The following is a 10,549-nucleotide window of genomic DNA, read 5'->3' as shown; positions in this document are numbered from 1 at the left end:
GGAATTTGTCCGAAGCTAATTGCCAGGAAAGAAATGATACTGTGCGTAGCAGACTGAGCCGCGCCCTGGTCTGGGAAAGAACGCTTGCCCATAGACCGCTGTGAGACAACGCGGATAGCGGGCCAGCGGTACCCAGTTCAGGTGGCGCGCGCACCCCCGCCCTGGGCCGGCGGACACGCGTTGTCGGAGCGGTGAAAGCAGCTGACCCTTTTTTGTTTCATTAGACTTCCATTTAGTTTCATCAGGCCGCAAGCTTTTTTTGGGCCATCTGGCGGTCCAGGCCGCAGGGGCGTTGCCACGTTTGTGCTCTGTCCACTGGCTTGCTTGGCATCTGCTCGGTCCTGAAGCTGTCGTTCTGTCCAATTTTCCTAGGGAAAAAAGACCTACGCTGATCTTTCTTTTTTCTCAACCTGCTGCCGGAACGTTTCGCTCGCGGAACCTTCCTTGGCTCATGACGGCTGTCGGGGGGGAAGCTCTATCGAAAGCAGGTAGCTTGTTCGATCGGGGGTAGGCGTTACTTCCGGGGCGTTTTCATGTTGCGGAGGGTCCTCCAACCCAGATCCAGCTAGTGTCCATCTGAAGGCCGTGCTGACGCTTGTACATGTTATGCCAGCTGCTTACGCACCACGATTAGGGTTCGCTCTTGCATCTGCGTCCGTTCTGTAATCCTTCGGAAGCGAACTGGCCGGCTGGAGCTCTTCTGTTAGCAGCTCTAATCACTTAAATGGCCATGCTGCAGCGGGACTCGGATCCTGTCGTACAAGAACGCGTCTTATCTGCCGGGGGGAAGGATGCCGAAGGTCGCCTTGCGTCATCCTTTGGCTGGTGCGATGAGGCGAGAGCTTCCCTTCCAAAAAGGCATTCCGCAGACACACATGAGGTGCAGCTCATCACCCGATCCGTGGATGGTTTTCGACCGTCCCATGTAAGTTCAACTCCATGTGGGCATTCCGCAGTGCATGGTTCGATCCGAACGGGACTTGTGTCCATTATCTTCAGGGCACGGGTTCGAGGCGCGCAGATCCTGTTGTTGAAGGGCAGCCGCTTTTCTCTTTTGCCTAGTGGTTTTGCATCCTTACAGGTTTCATACGTACTTGTTCACGTGCTTCTTGGCTTGACCCGTACGACAGTCGCAGCTTGGCTTTTGTGATGAGAAGTATGGTTACGTTCATCGAGAGAAGAGATGCAGCGGAAGTGTTGAATCAACGTTGTTTACTGTTCGTAGAGCTTTTCTATCCCACGGAACAGAAACTTCATCCGGGACAGTTTGAGCCGTTGGGAGTCAAAAACCAGCTTCAAGCACAAAATAGAGAAAGTAGTGGCTCTCAACTACGTGAACATTCGTATAATGGTTGTATGCGTACGGATGTGATCTCTCGTGGGTGCCGGAATCACATCAACGTTACATTCAAGAGCGCGTTTGACCGTCTGCGCTCGCCGGAGCAGCTGTATGTCGTTTTTCCATGTAGAATCGTGGCGGTTTGTCTCCTGATAGAAGAGAAAATGTGTCCGTCTATCTTGTGGTCTGACTTTTTTCAGCCCGGTCCCTTCTCCTCTTCTGGCAAGAGGGTATCGGAGAGTCTCTCCCAGGGTGTCACGAGTGCATCCGTGACAGCGAACACCCTTGCCTCATCCAAGCATATGCCTTGGTTTCGGAAGTCTGGTCAGTTCAGACACCGCGTCTCCTGGAGAAAAAGGGTTCCGGCTCCTTTATCCAGTGGATTGTCTCGCTGGGTAGTCTTGGTGCTCTATTGTCTTTACTGCGTGTTCTCGGGTCCGGCGTACATCAACTGGACCCCCATAGCTGATGTTCTTTTCAAGGCGGGGGCATTTGAATGGCGTTGTGCTGATACGACTGGTCAATCGAGGGCACCTCAGTCATCAAGTGGAATGGCAAAATGTGAAGACCAGGAGGCCGAGGTGAATCGTCTCTTCACTATCACAGCAGCAAGTCACTTTTTCTTCTCTTTCATCGGTGGTTCCCTTCTGGACTTCTTTGGGCCCAAAGTCACAGCATTGGTTGGTCTGACCTTCGGCATCACAGGGTGGTCCTTGCTTGGTCTTGCCAACCAAAGTTTCCGAGCGTATATTCCAGGATGCCTACTTATAGGAGCAGGGTTAGACACGACCTATTTTCCTCTTCTCTCGGGAGCTAATCTGTTTCCGGGACACGTGGCTACTGTCAAGGCAATTTTCGGCGCGGCGCTATCTTTTTCTTTTCTGGTCCCTATCGTGTTTAGGTCGATCTACTTCCGACCTGAGGCGGTTGTCGCACACAGTACAATCTTCGTTTGTTTCGCTGGCATCTGTCTCGGCATTTCATTTCTGATTGCTCTCTTCGTTATCCCCCCGCGTCCCTGGCCTGCTCCATACAAGCCCTTTGGTCAGCAACAACGTGACCAGCCCCTTGCTGGAGGATGTGGTGTGGCTACACAGAGCGGAGATCGGTTGGGTTCCTCCTCGGCTTCACACGAGCAACTTGACGAGCTACTGACTGTCCCACCAGCACAGCCTAGTCGTGAAAGTGAAAATCATCCTGAACCGTGTACAACCCTTGTGGCTGTTGCAGTTTTTGATCCGCCGAAAGAGGAGAAGCCGTGCATTCCTGAGGTGTTCCCCCCCACGGAAAAGAGGAGTCATGGAGAGGACGGTTATTCGCCATCTGGGCTTCTCGGGTCGTCTTCTGAGNNTTTCTGTTCTCTTGTTTTTATTCCGATCATCCCTTTCTTCTGCCTAGTACTAACAGGGGTTGTCTTCTTCATTCCGTCGGCGCGGCACCTCATGCCCGACGCTTACGCGGCGAACCGAATAATTCAGATTTTCTCTTTTCTACCATGTCCTTTGTTTGGGCACATAGCAGACGTATGGGGTATTATGCCTGTCATGTACATCTGTAACGCTTGCGGCTTGCTGAGTTTCAGTCTTGTGATGATACCGGGAATCCCTGCGGCTGCACCGTTGCAGTATGCTGCTTCCCTCCTTGCCGCGTCGCAGCTTTCCTTTCTCGTTTGTCAGATCTGCTGCTATGTAGCGGAGACGTTCGATGAGGAAAACCAGGGAAAGCTGATTGGTTTTCTTTGTTGCATGGCCGGTCTGACCTCTTTAAGCGCCCATCCTATAATGGACTACTCCGTACGTCACGGCTTTAGAAGTGCGCTTCTTGCTTTTGTTGGAAGTTCCTGTTTCAATATTCTTCTTTTGCTTTTCGTGCACTGGCAGAAGAAAAAGATGGGACGCGTACCTCAGCGGACTTCCGAGATTAAGAGACAACGCCTTGCTGCCAGTGCCGGTCAGGGCGATAATGACGGCCAGGCGTCCCATGAGGATCAGGGAAGCGAGCAGCAATTCGTTCCATGAGACAAGCGAAGCCAGAGCACTTCACCGCGCGGATGTAAGAACAGGCCAGGGGTACCAGGTTCTAAGGAAGTACTGGGTGCGAGGAACAGCTAAAGGAGAGGATCGATTTGGGGTCCTGAACTGACGAGCCAATGACCTGGCGACAGAGCTACCTCCGTTTTTTCTCCCGGGGGTTTTTCGGAGGTGTGGCGATGATGCGAGTGGCAAGAAAAAGCCGCTCGTCTGTTAGGGCACTGGCTACCGAGGTGATGAATTTTTTCCTTGGATCAAAAGGGCTTGATTGGATTCAGGTCTCTTCCCGCATAAAGGATAAAGATCAAAAAGACTATAGGTTAGTTGCGTCATGTGTCTGCATAGCAGCAAGTCCGCGAATGAATGTCCCTCGATCTCTTGTAAACCGCCGTGTCCATGTCTTCTTCACTCTTGCTGATTTGGGCGTGAAAGCCGCGGTATCACTGCCGCCAGTTTACGGGGAAACTGCTTCCATCTGAGGATACCGATGAAATCAGGGCAGTTTCTTTTTCAAGGAAACAAGCCGCTTGCATGTTTCTGGGGGTCCGTGTGTTTCGTTCTAACATCCAGGCTGACAGGATGCTTTTAAGTAACTGCATAGTCTTCTTCTGTGCTTAATTCCGTTGGGAGATCTAAGCTTTCGCGTACACAAAAGTGGAAAGAAAACTTTCCTCAGTGTGATTGGACGAAGGCCAGTTTCTCGACATTGTGTGTGGCAGGGGTGTTGTCTGGGACGCTTTGTCAGAGAAACGTTGATTGTATATAGCCTAAGATCAAGGGTAACACTTAGGCAGTCTGTGGCTGGCATATATATATATCGCGTTTTGGCCTTGAAGTACAACTTGTGCTCACTGGCACGTAGCAACCCGGTCTCAAGTCAAAGCCGACTTGCCTTCTCCGACTTCAAGTACATGTGTAGGTGTTCTCAAGAATGTGGCCGAACCCCTGCACAACCGTGCAAACGATGTGGTCGACTTTTTGCCTCTCGTGTACTCTTGTGGATGGGGCTCGCGTGCTTTGCACTTGGCTGCTGTTTGGGCAGCTGTTTGCTTTTTAGAGCATTTGGCTGAAAAGTTTACTACGGCTGTAAACCGGACTCGCGTTCAGTTCCTTGTCCTTTTCCCGTCCTGTCAATCTACTTGTTTCTTGTCCACTTCCCTTGCAAATCACTGCAAAACGAAAGTTTGTCGGCTTCTCTTCAAGTGCGTTCGGACGCAGACTGCCGCAATTACTATGGCTTCGTTCAAAAACCTAAAACTGGTGGGCGCACAAACAAGCAGCGGACGCTGCTGGCACAGGGTCAGGTGTTTTCACATTCATTGTGGCTCACATGGCTTGTAGATTGTTCGGGGCTCGCTGCACACGTCTCGCAACCAGCTGAGTTCCTCGTCACCACTGGTGTCGGAAGCTCTCGTGGACGGGTTTCCGTAGAAGTGACTGGGTCTGTCAAACCAGCCGGGTGAGTGCCTTCTGTGGTTCCGCCGGCTTCCTTGCAGCTCGGGACAGTGAGTGATTGCACCAGAGCTGTCATGGCTAGGATCTGGCCAGACGGTGACAGGGTAAGACTACCAGGTGTAGGACAGCGGAACTGATCCTTCCTTGAACAGGGCGTGGAGAAGGCTGAGATCTTCGGGCGGTCAGACCTGTACCCAGTCTACGGAGGACTGACGACACCGTTCTCAAACGTCTCTCAAGTGCTTGAGACTGAGGCAACCCTACCAGTCAGGGTAATGCCAGTGCAGTGCGGACAAAGAACCCGGAAGGTGTGCGTCCATACAGTGAAAGAAACCCCAATGTGCCATCGACCTGCTCCCGGGAAGATCGAACGGACTGCTTTTTACCCCGCCCTCATGCGAAGTGTACTCAAGATCTCGCTATCTGATGTATGCCCTACGGTCCAGGATGGCGCTTGATCCAGAGTGTCCTACTAAGGCGGGGCTTGCGGCTTCTCCTTTGGCAACCTCAGAGAAAAGAGATGAACAACCGAGAGATGCCAGAATCTGTCGACTGGAGTATGGAAAATACCAGTGGCAGAAAGCGCTGGAGTAGCGATTAGTACCGTGTAGGCGATCGAACTGGCGTCGTGTTGCAGTTGAACAACAAGACGAAGTGCCACGCACTCGCCCGCTCATGGACTCTGCCTTCCTAAAAATCAACGCAGCCACGACTTGGTGGTATCTTTGTGTCTCCTCCGGAGAGCCTCTATCGAGCTGTGAGGCGTCTTGTGTCCTTTACCATGGATAACAACCGGCGGAAGCCAACCAGTGAAAAAGACCCGTACCAGGGAGTCGCTCTCGTGAAGCAAGCACTCGTGAGTTCTTTTTTACGGTCGTTTACGGCAGGAAAGTTTGATCATGGTCATTACAACCCCGCAGCACTGTCGCCAAGTCACGCAAGCAAACTGTCGGGACGGGGGGAGCCGGGACAATTCAGTAACTAAGTCATAACATCGGACCACCCGCCACCCGCGCCTTCGTACTCAGATACCTTCTACACATTTGGACCTGTTGAAACTGCTACAACAGGGCTGATCAAACTGTAGCCCTGGAGACAACTAAGCCGAGTAAGCTACGGGAGAATCTGCTTCTACAGTGGCCTGATGAAAGGGACACATTGGAGCAAAGTTGTCGGAGGTTCCCTTATATATAAGATTCGGGGAATAAAACGTATTTCGGTGCAAAAGCCCCTGTTGCACTGATCCCTTGACCAGGATCGCCTCCGGAGTTTAATGCACCGGACCCCAGTGCAGGGCCAGACACACATTCATGGAGGTGCAGGTGTAGCTCGAAGCGACCCATGGAGCTACGCACGCTACACTCAAAACCACGAGCACTGAGCCCCTCCAGGCCCCCCTGGGTTCTTGTTTGGGACTGGGGATGCCGCCCTGGCGAACGTATTCCGATATACCGTTCTGCGGCATTGATGCCGGGCAGGCTCTGCTCAAAGCGGCGGAGAATAGTAGTTCTTGAGAGGCCAAGGTCCGATTTCCTCCGCATGAGAGCGCCCCACCGAGAGCAACCACTGTCCCTCTCCGTGGTCCGGTGCTGGGAGGGCAACACACCTCGTGCTGGTACATGTACGACCACGAGCGCCTGTGCGATCTCAGCTACATTCTGCATTGCCGCCAGATACAGCGGGTGGTGGGCGGCAACTCCAAGCATTTCTCCAAGGACGACTTCAAGAAGCCGACACTTCGCGAATTTCTCGTCTCCGATGGGCACAACGCACCCGACCTCAGGCACAAAGAGAACGTCTCCACCTACTTCTCGCTAGCCAGCTCTCTTACATCGCTAGTTTACGGATTTCATGGGGAGTCCCCGGCTTCGTTGTTGTAGACTAGATAAAATGAAGCTCCCCAAGATAGAGGCGGAGGTGCCTTCGTGGGGTATACTGCCGGAACGCCGGCATGCAGTGTGTCCATCCACTCATTACATAAGCATCAGGTGTCAGCAGCGGGTCCGGCACGCGGTAGTCGGCTCCGATGCTACCCAGCATCCCACAGCCTTCATCACTATGGAACGTCACTGGTATTAGCTACACGGCACTTGCTTGGAGGTGACCCTGGCTATCGAGTCTCTCCATTCACTCCCCTGTCTCTGCATGCCTGTCTTCCAGTCCCCGGGCGTCTGCTGGGGAGGATCCGACCAAGTTTCGTCCCAGTTACCGAAGGTGACTGCTGGTCGATAAACCACCAAAGCAAAAGAATATTAGAGTCCTAGTTCTTTCCGGAAGCTAAATTAGTCTTTTTCACTCCGAATGTGCGTGCAGTATTCAGGGTTTGTGCCCTCCTGCGCTGTGGGCGACTGCCTGCTGTCTGGTCAGCGCACCTGGGGAGCTCGTTCAGCACTTCTGCGTTTCACAAGCGCAGAGCGGACTTCTCTATCTGCCCTGCATCCCGAGCACCGAGGAAGGTACCTTCAGACGCTTGTCACCTCGGTGACCAAGGGTGACAGAGTGTATGTGAACGAGCGAGGTCCTCGCCGCTTACGACCTAGGAGAAACGTTGTCTTTTGTCGCTTCTCCGCGTGCTCAGGACCACGAAGCAGGACAAGCTTGCGGAGATCGATGCTCTCGGGAATGAGAGGTCCCCTGCGAGCTCGAGGAGGAGAAGGACGTCGCGGAAGACGAGAAGGCCCTCTAACAGGAGGGGGGGGGGGCGTGAAAGATGGAGGCTCGTCATACTCATCACCAGAATCAGCAGAAGTGGCCTGTGGCTGTGGTATACGAAACGAAGGAGGAAGAGGAGGCCGAAAGCGGGGAAGATGAGCACCTGGAGGGTGTCTAATTACGTCATAGCCGAGAGGCAAGCGAAGAGAATCCGCCCCTCGAGGAGACAGCGGCAGTAGAGGTGGGTAATCAGGGGGCGGCGGAGGAGGAGATAAGTCAGAAGGAGGGTTGCGCTGATAAGCTGGAAGCAGGTGAGGAGGCGGGAAGGATTCGGAAGCAACCGAAATAGGAGCAGGAGCAGGAGGAGGTCGAGATGCGCGGCGAGACGGACGGCGACGGAGGGACGGAGAAGCAAGCCCAAGAGAAGGATTCTCAGAGTTGTCTTCTGGGGGGAGCCCCGTGAAGTCAGACTCATCTCGAAGTGAAATAGAGTCGGATGACGTGACGCGCACGCAGAGCACATGTGTGGGGGGGCAAAGCAAGAAAACGGCGACAATGAGGACTCCCAAAACCAAGATAATAGCGTCCTGAAAGCGAGTTCCGATCTTCTGTCTAGCAGGACGCACGGAGACGAGTGCGTGCGAGGACGAGCTACAGCGTGCGCTTGAGCCCTTCCCCTCTGGAACACCGTCAGCACCAGGTTTTCCCGCCATCTGGGTGGACTTCATCGGAGACACAATGGGAAAGGTTCGCAGAGAGCTCCAACCTGGACGTCCACATAGAAGAACAAACAGTCTGTCAGTTTCATTCACGCTGTATTGGTCTCCCTACATCTCCCGCTTTGTCCCACAGTCACCTGCTGCGTACTCAAGCATGTGCGGTCGATCTGCTTCTCCTCCGCCTTCTCTGCCGGGCAGCGAACCCCGGAAGCGTTACGGCAACAACCAAGTAAAGTCGGCATGTTTCGTGTAGTAGTTCTATTCCAAACAACCGAGCGCTTCTAGCGAATTTGTCCTAGACGTGCTCCTACATGACAACCTATCCCGACACCACCCATTCACGGATTTCTCATGAGCTAGTGGAGCCATGAATGTTTGCAGTGCTAGCTTGTCCCCGTCTTCCCCTTGCAACATTGCGGGACGCGCGAGTATCGCCTCCTGCGCACTCTCTAGGACAATACGACTCCGCACGGGAGAAACAGGCAACGGCCATGGATCGGAGCTGAGACCCCGTGATTCCATTAGTAGTGCATACACGGCAGACGAGTGTGTGTCCGTGGGGTACTTGCAGCTGCACAGCTGAGATCTTTCCGCTGACAAACCATGTACTGAGATGAGCACTAGGATGTCTCCCGACACGTATTTATATGTATAACGGCGGAGGATCCCTACAGAGAAATCCTGCAATTCACTAACGAGGTAGCAGGCCAGGGTAGTATTTGCCGTCACACTTGGGCCCCACTTGGCTTATCGGACCACCTACTGCAAACTACCACTTCTTCCAGATTAATTAGTCGCAGCTTTATTTCTAACGAAATGAAGTCTTCAAAGAGGTGAGTTGTAGGGAGGGAAACAAAAAAGGACTCGACTGAGAGCTGAAGAAGAGTTTTGACCCCGGAGAAAAGGACCACAGGGTATCAAAGAGGTCTAAAGGCAAGATCTGAGAGAGATGACCATTTGCAGAAGGGTGCGGAACCCAGTGAGGCACGGTAAGCTCTGGATAGACTCCTTCATACCATATAACACACTCCGGAGCCTGCATACCTGGAACAAGTCTCGGCCGTGGCTTCACCAGCTAGCGGGCTCCATCCAGGCTACAAGACATCGCAGACTACGGACTTGGAGGAAGAAAACCTGGATGCCCCAAACACGCCTGCGGGAGTCGGACGAGAAAAGCTACAAGCAAGTGCTATAGAGAATAAAACTCTAGAGAGCAGCACGACGACAACGAATCACTAAGCCATTTCCTAGACAGCTGTACGGCGGCGCTTGTTCGAAGGAGCAACCCGTCACTCGCCGCAGAGGGGTGGCGCGAACTCCGGGGAACGGCGCCTCGATTCACAGGATCTGACAGCCGAGAAAGCACCTGAACGTTTACGGTTTGAAAAGCGCCCAAATTACTTTACAATCGAGCTATGTTTCTAAGGGTCGTCCCGGGGTACTTCGTAGACTGCCTTGCGTTCAGACCGCTATGGTCTTCTATCGACGAATTGAACGGCCGCTCAAACCCACATCGCTCAGCGGCCACGCGGACGCTGAACGCAGCGGTAGCCGCAACTAGTGTGGTGCGGGCGTCCCGCGGCAGGCGCCTGCGTGCCGGGGCACGCCTGTCTGCCATGCCGGCAGACAAGGTGCCGTGGCAGAGAAGGGGGCGGAGCTGCTGCGAGGCTGACCTACAACTTCCAGTCCTGAAGCTTGCAGGACTTCGACGCACCGCCTTGCGGGGAGTTCCTGTCACAAGGTGTGTTTTGTTCATGCTCTGCTGGTACATCAGCAAAAAAGGAAGGCGCATATATGTAGCAATCAGCATGACTGAAGGCACAGCTCCCTACGAAAACAAAAGTTGACGGCAGTTGCGCCGACTCCGACCGGAAAGGGCATCGCCACGCAAGCTTGCAGGTTTCGTTTGGAAGGACCAAGGGTTGGGTCTTTGTCGAGGCTGCAAAGCACTGTATTTGTGGTGCAGCAGGATGTGAACAACAGAGCCTGAGAGAACGAGTTTGAATCTCTAGGGTAGTCTCCAAGGATTCATGGCGAAGTCCGCCGTCTGCGTAGCCACTGGAAGCCTGTCGACGACTGTGAGGTTCCCCACAAGACCACTTATCTTGAAAATGGGCCTGCTGTCTAAGATAGACCAAATCGGAGCTAGCACTTCTGTGATGGGCTAGTTAGAACTAGCTTTCACATCCGCCCAAGTGTTGGACTGTGACACTGCAACTCATATTTCGCGAGTCGGTCCCCCACTATGAAGAAGTCTTCTTTTAAGTCTTCGAAGGGGTACGAATGAGCCTAAAGCACCTAAAGAGAACCCGCCTCGTCCCCGTAGCTCTTTCGGTGCACAGTCAGACCGCCGG

At 53.4% G+C, this 10,549-nt stretch overlaps 2 protein-coding genes across 2 annotated transcripts; one reads left to right on the top strand and one right to left on the bottom strand.

Annotated features, from left to right (window-relative positions):
• Positions 1-33: 33 nt before the first annotated feature.
• CSUI_001708 (major facilitator family protein) lies at positions 34-4,378 on the top strand. The gene is made up of 2 exons (XM_068061913.1): positions 34-925; positions 1,540-4,378. The coding sequence occupies exons 1-2, from the start codon at positions 725-727 to the stop codon at positions 3,355-3,357; spliced, it is 2,019 nt and encodes a 672-aa protein (XP_067926117.1). The 5' UTR covers positions 34-724; the 3' UTR covers positions 3,358-4,378.
• A 1,315-nt stretch (positions 4,379-5,693) lies between these two features.
• On the bottom strand, positions 5,694-9,676 carry CSUI_001707 (uncharacterized protein). Its single transcript, XM_068061912.1, has 2 exons — positions 9,240-9,676; positions 5,694-8,242 (listed from the first exon to the last, which is right to left on the bottom strand). The coding sequence occupies exon 2, from the start codon at positions 8,202-8,204 to the stop codon at positions 7,287-7,289; it is 918 nt and encodes a 305-aa protein (XP_067926116.1). The 5' UTR covers positions 8,205-8,242; positions 9,240-9,676; the 3' UTR covers positions 5,694-7,286.
• Between the last annotated feature and the right edge of the window lie 873 nt (positions 9,677-10,549).

This window comes from Cystoisospora suis (assembly GCF_002600585.1).
Source record: "Cystoisospora suis strain Wien I chromosome Unknown contig_677, whole genome shotgun sequence".
Classification (NCBI taxonomy): domain Eukaryota; phylum Apicomplexa; class Conoidasida; order Eucoccidiorida; family Sarcocystidae; genus Cystoisospora; species Cystoisospora suis.
This window is presented reverse-complemented; position numbering and strand designations above follow the sequence as displayed.